The sequence below is a fragment of the Sapajus apella genome, unplaced genomic scaffold (genome assembly GCF_009761245.1).
Source record: "Sapajus apella isolate SASKATOON/1434 unplaced genomic scaffold, GSC_monkey_1.0 scaffold9, whole genome shotgun sequence".
Lineage (NCBI taxonomy): Eukaryota > Metazoa > Chordata > Mammalia > Primates > Cebidae > Sapajus > Sapajus apella.
The window spans coordinates 37777017-37792616 of record NW_022436949.1 but is presented as its reverse complement, the minus strand read 5'-3'; the positions used below and the strand labels follow the sequence as shown (position 1 = coordinate 37792616).

Sequence of the window (15600 nt, the reverse complement as noted above, 5' to 3'; positions counted from 1 at the left end):
AACTCTGGCATCTTCTACGGTCTTATATGTGTTTTCCTTAGTGTTCAAAGTGATTCCCATGTTCAAACTTACTCATTGAAGACAAAGCATATCCTGAGATTCTCGTCTCTGAAATGCTGAGTCTGAGGCTTGCTTTGCACAGACACAGATTGCCCAACGTTAAAATATCACTGCATGCTGATTGCATACAAACGTCATTAAACTAAATATTTCCAAAAGTCCTGATATAAATAATGTATTACACTATTAAATTTGAGGTAGGATTATCTGATAAGATTAACAGATTTGTCAAATATAATAGAAAGTATCCATTTATTATTTAGTATTGTGTATACCAATAAATAGAGGATCAGGACTTACCTGAATAACATGCTTCAGTTTATCAATAATCTGATTTATCACAGGATCAGTTCCTTTGACTTTGACTTCAGGATTTCCAGACTGGGCTTTGATTCCATTTCCAACCACACGCAGACTATAACTAGAAAAGGGAAATGTGAAAGATGGATGACTTAGTACCTGATCAGAGTATTACCTGCCACAGCTATCTGAACATATTTGAGCTCAGAATTTCCTCCTTTAGAAAATACACTGATGTATTTTTTCTTGGAACAGAAACTGGCACAGCTGTAATCTTTGTCCAGGTAAAATGCTAAAATGCTTATCGTGCCATTAGATCATTGTAAAAACAATGTTATTCTCTCAGTGGACCCAACCAAAAATTGCTTGTTTTTTAATACGTAACAATATGCTACATGGAGTTGATATACATCTCACTTTGTTACCAGTTCTTGCTGAATTATACATATGTCTGCACCAATATTGTCTGGGTCAGCTTATTTTATGCAGTACTAATCTTATTTTTTAAATATTAAGCTACCACATATATATTATATATACATGTATATACAATTTATATATATATATATATAAAATGTAGATATATAATTATTTATATATATATATTTCCTAATTAGGTTCTTCAAGTAATAAGTGATTAAACATTTTAATAATGACACTATCAATTGGACATGATAAAAATAATATTATTAACAAACCTTCCGATTTTTTAAATGTCCTCAAACCCATTTCTTTTTGTAGGTATAGAGGAGCTTAGATTTAAGAATTCCAGTATCCATTAGGGATTTGGTGGTATACAGCAATAACAAATAATAGAAGAAAAACAATTATAGCTATGTTGTTAATGTGTAATATTCTTTATTTTAGAAAAATAAAATTATATATATAATTCTCTTAAATTCTCTGTGGCACTGTTATGTTATTCTTTACTCTTCCAATATTCCAAGCAGATCGCATATGTGGCACACACACACACACACACACACACATATGTGTGTATATATATTATATATATATATATATATAATATATATACAACTGTACAAGTCAATATCATAAACCATAACTGTGCAAATTAAAATCACCAAATTTATAAGCTACTAAAATCTGCAAAATATTTTCTAAGTAGGGGAAACAATCCACTTTCACCTAGGTTCACCTAAACAAAGATCTGATAAACAATGTGGTATGTAAAAGGGTCATTTCACAGGTGGTGAGAACCATTTGAAATTTCACTACCTTCCCCAAATTACAATTCTATAATGTCAACTGAGAATTAATGAAAATATTGAAATTTATTAGTCACAACAATGTCTTAAGTGCATGCTATGTTCCAAGTCCTGTACTAGGTGATTGGGATTATAAGAAGGTGTAAGACTCAATTTTTGTCCTCATAATGCTCATTATTTACCCAGGAATACATTAATTGACTCATTTGTTTGTATGTGTATTCATTACGGTTTACTACAGGTAAAAGATACCACAGATTTCAGTAATACAAATACCCTTATTTTCCTGGCAGAATAGTGTAATATAAACACAACTGAACAGTTGAAATACAATATTGAAGTAGCTGGAAGAAATGGCATGTGCCAAGTGTGAGGAAAGATAAGACAAGTAGTAGACATTCTGGATGTGGAGAAGTCAATCTGGACTCAGACAGACACTAGGGAAAAACTAAAGGAGAAGTTATCACTTGAGGTAGCCTTACATGTATTGAGGTTAAGAAGAGGACACCTATTGTATAGTTAATGAGACCTTCTGGGCAAAGGATGTCATCCCAGCAAGGAAAATGACCAAGCTGCATGAACAAGGCAGACAGGGAGAACAGTTCTCTATTTACAAAGCAGAGAGTACAAATGGTGGAAAGCAATGGATAGAGGATCACATCCTAAAGATTCCACTGTGAATATTTAAGACTTTCCATTGAGTGGTATTATGGACTCAGGAGACTCAGAAAGGAGAAGTTGGCAGGGGGAGTGAGGGATAAGAAACTACGTGTTTGTACAATGCACACTACTCAGGTGGCAGGTGCAATAAAATCTCAGATTTCACAACTATACAAGTCATCCAGGCTCCAAACGCTATTGAAATTAAAAGGACATTTAAAAGATTAAAACAAAACACTACCATCTGATTAATTTGCTTGCTCATTAAATATCATACTTTTCAGCAAAAATATTCTCATTTCAATGTAACTCTCCTTCCCTATATTTGAGCAGAGTATTGCGCTATCCCTAAACACCCTCTGAATTTTCTACAATAATTTTGATAAAAATAAAAGAAGGTTCTATGTTTGAGAATATGGCTGTATGAGAGGGGTTTCAAGAAATATCCAGTTCTTCCCAAGATGATGTACTTCCAGTGACCAGTTTTAAGATGTGGATGGAACATTTCCTAGTAAGTCCTTTAAGTAATAATAAGTGATTAACCTTTATCCTAATGATAATATCAATTGGGCATGATAAAAATAATATTAATAAATCTTTTGATTTAAAAATTAATCTTGAACCCACTTCTTTTTGCAGGCATGTGGGGGCTTAGCATTAAGTATTGCAATATTTGTTAGGGATTTAGCAGTATACATCTATAACAAATAGTAGAAGGGAAATAATTATAATGTTGTTAATGTGTAACAGCATTACATTATTCTTTATTGTAGAAAAATAAAATTGTATATACATACACACACACACACACACACACAGAAACCATCTCTTAAATTATCTGTAGCACTGATAATTTATTGGGAGAGTCATTCTTTACTCTCCCAATATCCCTAGTAGATTACACATGTGATTCCTTTATTGTGTTGAATATTCATAATGATAATGAATAATATTAATAAATAAATTGGTAAGTGCATAACTATGATTTAGGCATTGCTTTACTCATGCGTTTGTCAATTCATGATCACCATCTTTTGGTGATCATGAATATGAAACTCACAGACCTCAAAGTATAGGAAGCCTAACTGACTAAGGCCACTTGCTGCTTTGTTCTAAAATCTGTTTCTGCATCTGCCCCTCAGTAAATGACTGAGAGCAGCAGGATTGCTAATGCAGATCCCTTATTGGGAGACACAGGGCTTCTCTGAGGACCAGTCTTGGCTCAGGCTTCCCTGAAGACTTTTCTTATGCTTCCTTAGACTGTACGTCATCCTCCAATGCTTCCATTCAACCTTACTTTCCGCTTTCCTTCACTCTGGATCAGACCCGCCTCACAGGTGAGAGCTCTTCCAGGCTTACTCAGCTTCCCCTCCATTTTCTCTCACAGAGATTTCTCTTAATAAAATCCTCTTCTGTTTAACTTCTTTTCAACATCTACCTCTTGGAGGACTTGGACTAACTCACCATATAATATTTGTATTATAATTACTCCCATTCTACAAGTTGAGACTCTGGGATCTGGATAGTCTAAGTAATTTAAGTTACTCAAGTAAGGCCATGCCATGTATATAAAGTGTGCCTCAAGAAGTTAAACCCAGGGAACACATGCTCCAAAATACAACCACTCATAAGTGTCAATCCTGAAACCAACTAATAAAAGGTAAAGATACAATTAGCTTGGCAGAAAATGTTATTTTTTTCTCTAATTACATTTTCTAAGGTTTCACTGTTTATAATTAAGAAGAGAGCCAGGTGCGGTGGCTCACACCTGTAATTTCAGCACCTTAGGAGGCCGAGGTGGGTGGATCATGAAGTCAAGAGATGGAGACCATCCTGGTCAACATGGTGAAACCTCATCTCTACTAAAAATACAAAAAATTAGCTGGGCATGGTGGCTCACACCTGTAGTCCCAGCTACTTGGGAGGCTGAGGCAGGAGAACTGCTTGAACCCAGGAGATGGAGATTGCGGTGAGCTGAGATAGCGCCATTGCACTCAAGCCTGGGTAACAAGGGTGAAACTCCATCTCAAAAAAAAAAAAAAAAAAAAAGAAGAGATACGGAGCATCCAACAAGATGGTTGAATAGGAACAGCTCAGGTCTGCAGTTCTCAGTGAGAGACATGCAGAAGGCAGGTGAATTCTGCATTTCCAACTGAGGTACCAGGTTCATCTCATTTGGACTGGTTGGCCACTGTATGCAGCCCAAGGAGGGAGGGCCAAAGCAGGGTGGGGCGTCACCTCACCCAGTAAACGCAAGGGGATGGAGAACTCCCTCTCCTAGCCAAGGGAAGCCATTAGGGACCTTTCCCAACACTCTGGCACTCTGGCTCTGATACCGCACCTTTCCCACTGGTACCATTCCTTCTGAAACTATTCCAAACAATACAAAAAGAGGTAATGCTCCCTAACTCATTTTATGAGACCAACAGCATCCTGATACCAAAACCTGGCAGAGACACAACTAAAAAAGAAAACTTCAGGCCAATATCCATGATGAACATTGATGCGAAATCCTCAATAAAATACTGGCAAACCGGATCCAACAGCACATTAAAAAGCTTATCCATCATGATCAAGTCAGCTTCACCCCTGGGATGCAATGCTGGTTCAACATATGCAAATCTATAAATGTAATCCATCACATAAACAGAACCTAAGACAAAAACTGCATGATTATCTCAGTAGATGAAGAAAAGACCCTTCACAAAATTCAACAGCCCCTTATGTTAAAAACTCTCAATAAACTAGGTATTGATGGAATGTGTCTCAAAATAATAAGAGCTATCTATGACAAGCCCACAGCCAATATCATACTGAATGGGGAAAAACTGGAAGTGTTCTCTTTGAAAACAAGCACAAGACAAAGGATGCCCTCTCTCACCACTCCTATTTAGCATAGTGTTGGAAGTTCTGGCCAGGGCAATTGGGCAAGAAAAAGAAATAAAGGGTGTTCGATTAGGAAAAGAGGAAGTCAAATTGTCTCTATTTGCAGATGACATGATTGTATATTTAGAAGACCCCATCATCTCAGCCCAAAATCTCCTTAAGATGATAAGCAATTCCAAGAAAGTCTCAGGATACAAAATCAATGTGCAGAAATCACAGGCATTCCTGTACACCAATAACAGACAACCAAATCATGAGTGAACTCCCATTCACAATTGCTACAAAGAGAATAAAATACCTAGGAATACAACTAACAAGGGATGTGAAGGACCTCTTCGAGAACTATAAACCACTGCTCAAGGAAATGAGAGGACACAAACAGATGGGAAAACATTTTGTGCTCCTGGTTAGGAAGAATCAGTATCATGAAAGTGGCCATACTGCACAAAGTAATTCATAGATTCAATGCTATCCCCATCAAGCAAAACAACAACAACAACAACAAAGCTGGAGGCATCATGTTACCTGACTTCAAACTACACTACAAGGCTACAGTAATCAAAACAGCATGGTACTGGGGTACCAAAACAGAGATAACAGAGATATAGATTGATAGAACAGAACAGAGGCGTCAGAAGTAACACCACACATCTACAACCATATGATCTTTGACAAACCTGACAAAAACAAGTAATGGGGAAAGGATTCCCTATTTAATAAATGGTGTTGGAAAAACTGGCTAGCCATATGCAGAAAGCTGAAACTGGATCCCTTCTTTACACCTTATACAACAATTGACTCCAGATGGATTAAAGATTTAACCATAAAACCTAACACCATAAAAACCCTAGAAGAAAACCTAGGCAATGCCATTCAGAACATATGCATGGACAAGGATATCATGACTAAATCACCAGAAGCAATGGAAACAAAAGCCAAAATAGCCAAATGAGATGTAATTAAACTTAAGAGCTTCTGCACAGCAAAAGAAACTATCATTACAGCAAATTGGCAACCAACAGAATGGGAAAAAATTTTTGCAATATCCACCCATCTGACAAAGGGCTAACATCCAGAATCTACAAAGAACTTAAACAAATTTACAAGAAAAAACAAAACAAAACAAACAAACAAAAAAAAACCATCAAAAAGTGGGCAAATGATATCAACAGGCAGTTTTCAAAAGAAGACATTTATTCAGTCAACAAACATATGAAGAAATGCTCACCATCACTGGTCATTAGAGAAATGCAAATAAAAACCACATTGAGATACCATCTTACTCCAGTTAGAATGGGCATCATTAAAAAATCTGGAGAAAACAGATGCTGGAGAGGATGTGGAGAAATAGGAAAAGTCTTACATTGTTGGTGGGAGTGCAAATTAGTTCAACCATAGACAGTTTGGCAATTCCTCAAGGATTTAGAAATAGAAATATCATTTGACCCAGCAATCCCATTCCTGGATATATACTCAAAGTATTATAAATCATTCTATTATGAAGACAATTGTGGCACTGTTCACAATAGCCAAGACATGGAACCAACCCAAATGCCCATCAGTGATAGACTGGATAAAGAAAATGTGACACATATGCACCATGGAATACTAGGCAGCCATAAAAAAGGATGAGTTCATGTCCTTTGCAGGGACATGGATGAAACTGGAAACCATCTTTTTCAGGAAACTGACATAAGGACAGAAACCCAAACACTACATGTTCTCACACATACGTGGGTATTGAACAATGAGAACACATGGACACAGGGAGGGGAACATCACACACCAGGGCCTATTGGAGGTTAGGGCTAGGGGAGGGATAGCAGGGGGTTGAGGGGCTAAAGGAGGGACAGCATTAGGAGAAATACCTAAAGTAGATGATGGAAGATGAATGCAGCAAACCACCATGGCATGTGTATACCTATGTAACAAACTGCATGTTTTGTACCTGTACCCCAGAACTTAAAGTATTAAAAATAAATAAATAAAAAGGGATGCATGATTTTCTTCAAAATGCTCCTCAAGCCAGGTGTGGTGGCATGTACCTGTAGTCCCAGCTACTTAGGAAGCAAAGGCAGGGGGATCACGTGAGCCCAGGAGATTAAGGTTGCAGTGAGCTGTGATCACACCTCACTGACCACGTGACCGTGAGTATGAAACTCATAGACATCAGACATAACACACGCAATGAAAACTGAGACTCATCTCTTAATTTCAATTAAGCTATTAATTGATTCACATCATTTACTTACAGGCCAGAAAAGTTTCTTTAAAGAGGCAGGAATGTCGTTGTATGTTAATCTAAGGAATTGCTTATGTTTTTTGTTCCTAGTTATCAAAGTTACTAATACAGTAAAATAATAAATATTTAGATAAAATGTATTAGAATTACAGCTGATCAAGAATCTCATTCCAAGCCATTATATTATTAAATATTTCAGGATACTCTTCTTATGAATCATGTAAATAAGGAAAAATGCTGCAAAGTAGATACACATTACTTCAACTGAATATGCTTTAATAAAATCGGCTATTCTCGTTTACTTTTGTAATGTTCAAAATAACCACAACTTCAATAGTGATACATACACATCAGAAAAGTTCAAATGAAAAAGAGAAATGATATCAAGTGGTGTTGGCAAAGACACGGAAAACTACAACTCTCTCCCAGTGGATTGAAACATAAACTGATGTAAACCACCATTTGCCATGTATCCTAAGTCTAACCACTTGGGATGAACTTGGGCATATATCCAGCAATATTTACCAAGAGACAGATACATGAATGCTCAAAGAAGCACCATTCAAAATAACCACAAATCGGACATTATATTTGTATAATGATATAATAGCAATGAGAATGAATTACAACTATATGCAAGAAGATTGACAAATCTTATAAACTAAATATTGAATGAAAGAATCAAGGTACAGAAGATATTCTATGATCTAATTTACTAAAAATTTTAAAGCTAATCGATTATGTTCCAAATCACCATAAGAGTTACTCTATGAAATAGTGTCTGGAAGAAGGAATAATATCAAGTTTCCTGATTTGAGTACTGGATACATAGGAGTGCTAAGTTTGTTTTTTTTTTTTAAAGTATTGAGCAGTACATTTAAGATTTGGGTAGTTTACTGTTTGTATATATTTTCAGCCTCATTATGATAAAATAGTCTTTATGCTCTTTTTCTTAATATGTTTACAATAGGCAAATTTTCATTAAGCCACAGTATAAATAAAAAAGACCCACACAGGTATTTTTAACAACGACTAAGTGATTCTGTCATCATTAAATGAGTACTTCAGGATAGAAGTCTGATATGAAAACTTACTTCCCTGAAGACTTTAATTTGCATGCAAAAAATCATGGTTTCTAAATTAAATATTATTTTTGTAACAAAGACGTTTTATTTGCATTCCCCTCATGACATTTTGATAAATCATTAATTCCTCCTTTTACTCTTTAATGTACAAGTAACAGATAAAACATATCAAAGGTTCATACAGAAGTTTCTTGGCTTGAAAAATTCTTTACATTACAATGAGAAGGATGGAATAACACACAAACAGAGACAGGCAAATTTTTTGTTGGAGAAGCAATAGACCCACCATCTGTGCTTATTTCTTCTAAGCAGAGCTGGGAATGAGTGACAGCAGTTGAATAGGAATACTTGTTCCCCAAGCACTACTTGTTTTTCATTGACAAGGAAAAAAGGCAAGTCCGGATATATTTACATTCTACAAAACTGTTTTTAAATGATGATTAACAAGATCTTAGTTTCTTCTCTGTTGAATGTATAAAATATTAAAAGGCAGCGCTAATAAATCTATATATACAGCACATCAGAGGGAGTCATTTCTCCTAACTTTACCAACTTGTCCTATTTGAAACTGATAACATGCCCTACTGGCTGATAGTAATTTCACTTTATTTAGAATACAACAGAATTTGGTTCAAATGCACACCAAAAGCATAGTACTTGATGTGCACCTATAAAATTTCAGGAGGAAACAAAATCTGGAATCTGATCCTGGAATTCATTGCAAATCAGTTAAGGGATTCCGTCTTAGAATTTTTTGATAATTGGGCTGGGATGGGGTGTGAGAATAAATCATTAATGGTAGATGAGGAAAACACCTGATAAGAGCTTTCTTGTTTTACTGTCGTTGCTATTTTTATCAAAGGTTAAAGATAGAACGGAGGCCATGTTGTGGTTGTTATTCTTGTTGCTGTTATTTGATTGGTTTATTATGTTCTTGTGTGACTTGGTTAATGTGGCTGGATATTAAAATTCCTTCCATTTCCTCCTAATTTCTAGGAGATTAAATATTAGTATTATCTTTTGCTCTGGTAAAAATGTTGCTTTCTTGGATTAAAGGGAGGTCTGAGAAATACATCGTATCTACTCATCAGTGATACGAATTGCTTCTACAAGTTCAAATTTTCCACTCAAAGCCAGGCACAGTGGCTCATGCCTGTAATCCCAGCATTTTGGGAGGCCAAGGTGGGCAGATCACAAGGCCAAGAGTTCAAGACCATCCTGACCAACATGGTGAAAATCCCGTCTCTACTAAAAACACAAAAATTAGCCAGACATGGTGGCCCATGCCTGTAATCCTAACTACTTGGGAGGCTGAGGCAGGAGAATCACTTGAACCCAGGAGGCAGAGTTGGCAATGAGCCGAGATGACGCCTCCGTACTCCAGCCTGGGCGCCAGAGCAAGACTCTGTCTCAAAGAAAAAAAAAATCCATTCAAACCATTTCTAGGCCTCCCTTCTTGGTTCTGATTATAAATGTGAAAAAGAAGTACTAGACATTTGGTTTTTGTAAGTTTCCTCAAATACTTGGGAAATACTGAATTCCATTGCCAAGTGCCAAGTATTGCCCTTTGTACATTCAATTTCTACACAGCGCTTTTTCTCTATGTTGAAAGTCCTAATCTTTGAAATCTCAGAATGGGAAATAGTCATATGATTGATTTTATGTGCCAGATTTATAGGAATAACCTTTCATGGAAGAAAGGAGGCTTACAGGGGATTAGAGAAAGCAGACATCTGTAGAATCAATCCAAAATGATTAAGCCTTGTGTGATCCCACTATCTCACTTCAATTGTTGAGCCACAAAACTATTTTTAAGTTAACCTCTAACATTTATTTGGTTTTATAATTACATATAAATAATGTCTAAATTTGAGACCTATGTTTCTAAACTTAATAATGAAGTCAAAATAAATGAAATTAAGGAGAGCTTATGATCTTTATTGTTATTTTTATATGACAAATTTCCTATTAAGAATATAATATTTTATGACATCTTATGGATGTCATTAACATTGCTTTCATAAGGTATTATCATGCTTTGTACAATAACCAACGCAGAAATTTTACCATACCACTGCAATAAATAGAATGAAAACATATTCAGAAAGACTTAGAAACTCATTAAAGAGTGATATTAATCACTCTTTACCCTAACTCCTCATTTGGCAAGGCGTGAACCTAGGCATGCCAGTTTAGTCAGGTGGCAGGTAAGCAGTCCCACTGTATTTCATAAAACAAGCAGCTGTGTGAATTCGAAAGATAGCATTTCCACATGAAAACCTAATGACTGCACATGCAAACTCTGTAGTGTTTAGGAAGCTGTCGTTTCAAAAAAGTTAACTACCTAATTAAAAAGTAGCACAAATGAACTTTTGCCTGTGGAAAAAAACAGAACATTGCTTAGCCTTTTCTTAAACCCCTCCTCAATCTTACCAAGAAGGAATAAATACCTTTATTATAGTCAAATCTCTGTTTTTATGGTTTCACATTTTTTAATCAAAAATTCAAAGCAAATGATAATAAATCTTTAACTTAGAATTATCCTGATTCCAAGTGACTGTCCAAACTTAAAAATTATCAATTATAACTATAATCAATCACCAATAATGCTATATGACTTTGAAATGTTATACTAATTTGCATTTTCCAGGTATGCATTTTAAAATTAAACTCTTCTCGGTGAGATCAAGGCATGGATTTATGATGATTGATAATCATCACTTTGTACTAATTTGCTGTCTCACTTCACTGTTTGATCCCAACACATGAAAGTAAAAATGCTATTTAGGGGATAATATTTTCTGAGTACTGAATATATTAAACACTATTTTAAGCCATCAGCAAAATGATTTAGGGTACAATTTTTATTTAACCAACTTTTCATTAGAAAGATTATAAAATTCTGAAAGATCCTAAAGTCTTATACAGCTTTTTTGTATTTTTTCAAATGTAATTGATCCCAGCACAAATTAAATTTTATATTAAAAAAGCTACATTAAAACATAGTTTAAAATTACTTACAAGATACGATAATTCTAAGATTACCAACATATCCTGCAAATGAAACACCCAGGTACTTCCTACCAACACATGATATAATAAAATCAAGAATAACTTCTGAATTAGAGTGTAGTAGTTGCCTAGGGCCATAATAACTACTTATCACAAACTTGGTGGGAGAAGAGGACAGAAATATATACTCTCACAGTTCTGAATCCTGGACCTCTGAAATCAAGATGTTGGCAGGGCCATATACCCTCTGAAGACCCTAGGAAGGAATTTATCCCTCGCTTCTTCCTAGCTTCCAGTGGCTCCTGGCAATCCTTGACCTTCATTGATTTGTGACTGTGTCACTCCAATTTCTGTCTCCATCTTCACAGGACCTTTTCTGTGTGTGTCCTTTTTTGTCTCTTATAAGGATATTTACATTAGATTTAGGGCCCACCTTCATCCAGGATAACTTCATCTCAATTCTTAGGTTAATTACATCAGCAAAGGCCCTACTTCCAAATAGAGTCACTTCCTAATGTTCCTAGTGGACATAAATTTTGGAAGTACTATATTCTAAATCACTATGCAGAACATAATAAAGACAAAATTCTGGAAACTACCCGAATAAAAAAAGATATTCCCTTGAACTTCATCAAAATCATATTCTATTTTTCCATAAGAAACATTTTATTACTATAAAATAATATTCATATTTCACAAGTATACCTCTTAGAGCTTGGTTTTTAACATTTATGTTTTTATTCTAATTCAGTTGGTCTTAAGAAAAATATTTTAATTAGCTTTGGAAACTACCAGTACAGAAAATCCAGTATTTCCTATATTTTTAATAACTTCTACCTCCTAGCAAAAATATGCAATGGACAATTTCTGTGTTCTAAATTCACACACGCAAACAGAAGAGACACCTTAAAAAGTGATTTGTTCTCTTTTAAAGCAGAAGCGCAACCACCTGCTCTGAATCTAAAAGTTTCCTGAAAGCAATGAAGGGCCATTTTATTATGAAGGTGTTGACAACTGATTCTGTGGAGACTCTCACAGAAACGAAGAATAAATTTTAATCACACTTAATGCTAATGTGATAGTAAGGTTGTGACAATATTCAAATATAACTAATTTCATTAAATGAGCTACACTCAGGCTTAGCTTAGTTGTCCAGATTTATTAGAAATACCCCAAAAGAAATAATTCACCTCTTCTGTTTTCTGTCTATTTTTTGTGGATGCTTAAGAGTAAAAAGACATTTTAAGTGAGTTTTTTTTTTAAGCAATTAGTTCTCTTGTTTTATCACAATAAGACTATAAAGGATCATAGCAGGTCACTGAATCTTGCACTGCCTTCAACATGAAATATACCTAGAGCAGGAATATAGTACTTGGCATTCATCTCTAGGCCTATAACCTAATAGATTATTTTTTGTCTGTCTTTGGTGACAGTAACATAAATTTAGAGCCAGAAAGGACCTTAGAGGTCATCTAGTCCAACCCAAGCATCTTTTACAACAAAATAAAGAAGTATGTTTATTTCATCATTTTGTACTTCTATGCTGTGTATTTCCAGAAAAGCCTTTGAGACAGCTTAGAACAAAAGGCACAGATGCTATAAAACAAGGCCAAAATGACAGAATAATGAAGAGAAGGATGTGACAATTACATGGGAAGACCTAGGGAAGAAAACACTACCCTTCAGCCTAAAATGTAGTCCCAAGCCTCTTCTGATTGAAGGCCAAAAGGAAAATCAGAATTCAAACAGGTGTCGTTTGTTAATAAAATAGTATCTGCCTATGTCAGCAGCTATTTTTTTTTTGGTAACTCAAAACTCTTAAGCAAAATTTATAAGTCTTCCAGCAACAGACAATGGACAATGTCATAAAGATAATCTTCAATAGCTATTTCAAAACTTTTAAAGACGTAAGCACAAATGACCTTTTCTTCTAGGAAGCTTTGTTGAAAGCTGCCTGTGTGATGGTATTTTAATGTACATGATATTAAATTGCCTGCCTGAAGGTATTTTCCTGGGACCGGGTTATATGACCTGGTAAAGAATGTAACCTTTGAGAACTTAGTAGAGTGAATGGTTAATAGTTCTCTGATTTTGTTTTGTATTTAATTGGTATTTTATCCCTCATGGAGACTATATCTTCTGAGAAACATACTGAAGTATGTAAAAAAGAATCTCAGGGTTAAAGTGTTGAGATAAATCACAAAGCAGAGTTGTGTCTGAAGAACCATGTGGTCACACCGCACGACACGGCAAATAGAAACGTGGGTGAGCACTACACCAACAGACAAATGCCAGTGAGACAGGGAGCAGCAGTCACGAGATGGGTTTTAATAGAGATAGTTAATTCAATATGTTCTAATACACTTATTGAACCTACATTTAATGGAATTGTTTTCCCTTCCTCACTTTGGCAAATTTGCTTATTTTTATCGAGAACATGGTTTTACAGATGTCATTTTCAGACTTTGAGTCAGGCCCATCACCAATGCTCTATAAATTGGATGGCCATGATATGTGGTCCATGTATTTTTCAATCAGGGATGGGAGCCTATCAAGTGAGTCAAAAGCTGATCTTTGTAACTTTCATTATGAACACCTGACTGCTCTTCTTCTTGACTTTACCAAACAAATTGGTTGGGATTCTTACATGCCAGGCATATTAATATAAGAACTAAATACATTTTTTAAATAAACACACACACACACACACACACACACACACACACACACCCTGCTCTCTATATTTACTTCTACTTTGAATAGCAAATAAGCTGTGTTCCTGGGTCTGTGGAAGAAATATGAAGTTTGAAGAGATTTGTAAATAACTTTTTCTTAATGAAGATAACTGTAGTGATTACTATTTTTAAAACCATCAGAATTTGAGCATAACACAGTTTCAATCTTGTCTCTTTTCCAACCCAACTTAAAGTCCTGTCCAACAATTCCATTTTATGGTCTGTTGAGTCACAAAGTAAACATTTATATATTTTAAAGTATTTGATGAAGAAGGAGGAGGAGGGGGAGGAAGAAGAGGAGTTGGGAAAATAACGAGGATTCTTGTTCTTGCCTTACTTTAACTACACTACAGCCCAATTCCTGCTACCAAGCAGTCCTCAGACAACAATCTACCTGTGCAACAGAATTTAATTTGTGTCCACTTGTATGTATGAGAAAACTGCCCCTCCAGCTCTGTCTTGGCAAACTCAGTTACAGGGAAAACAGCTGGACTTGCTTCCATAAAACTGCAGTGTTTAGGGACTTCCAGACTCCTAATAGTGGCAATTACCCAACACACATATTTGGCTGGCTCAGTATGGGAAAAATGTGCATTTATAGGATTTTGGAAGACCTCTGGAGTCCAAATAGAATGGAATTTTCCAGTCTAGATGACCGAGAGATTCCACACCTAACAGAGAAATGTGGCCAGTTTCTCCCGTACCCTTTATACTTCCCCCATTCTCCTCTCAGTCCTTTCATGATTTCTGCCAGGTCCATCAGTGTTTACTTACTCTGTCTTCCCTGTCTGAAAAGTTTCCCTTCGTACCCTTTCATCAGTCATCTGTACTAAGCTTATAAAGGGGGTTTACAGATGTGATTATATTAAGGGTCTTAAAACGCACGGATTATCCAAGAGGGTTTGAGCAGGCCCTAAATACAATCACATGTATTCCTATAAGACTGAGGCAGAGAGCATTTTTTTAAAGACAGAAGTGGAGAAGACGATGGGACCATGCAGCCAGAGATTGGAGTGATGCAGCCACAAGCCGAGGAAGGCCAGAATGCAAAGAGGTGAGAAATAGATTTTCTCTGAGAGCCAGGAGAGGGAGCGTGGTTTTACTGACACTTCAATTTCGGCCCAATTATGCTGATTTCAGACTTCTGATCTCCACAACTGTAAGAGAACACATTTCTGTAGATTGAAATCACTCAGTTCATGTTAATTTGTCATGGCAGCCACAGAAAAGTAATACCACCCCCAAACTACAGCATCCCTTGTAGGTTACTTGCTGTCATTTGTGCGGTTTGTCAGCATTGAAATGGGGTAGCTTTAAAGTAGTGAGAAAGAAAGAAGAAATAAAGAAAGAAAGAAAGAAAGAAAGAAAGAAAGAAAGAAAGAAAGAAAGAA

General features: G+C 35.8%; 1 protein-coding gene across 3 annotated transcripts in view; it reads right to left on the bottom strand.

The window, feature by feature from the left end:
* GPC5 (glypican 5) overlaps nt 1-15600 on the bottom strand; it is a 1400523-nt gene that overhangs the window by 901680 nt on the left and 483243 nt on the right. For 2 of the 3 annotated variants that reach the window (XM_032277277.1, XM_032277279.1), the window contains exon 6: nt 361-481. In XM_032277277.1, coding sequence (XP_032133168.1) covers nt 361-481 — 121 coding nt within the window. The remainder of the gene's footprint in view (nt 1-360; nt 482-15600) is intronic. The other variant, XM_032277278.1, reaches the window with a different exon arrangement.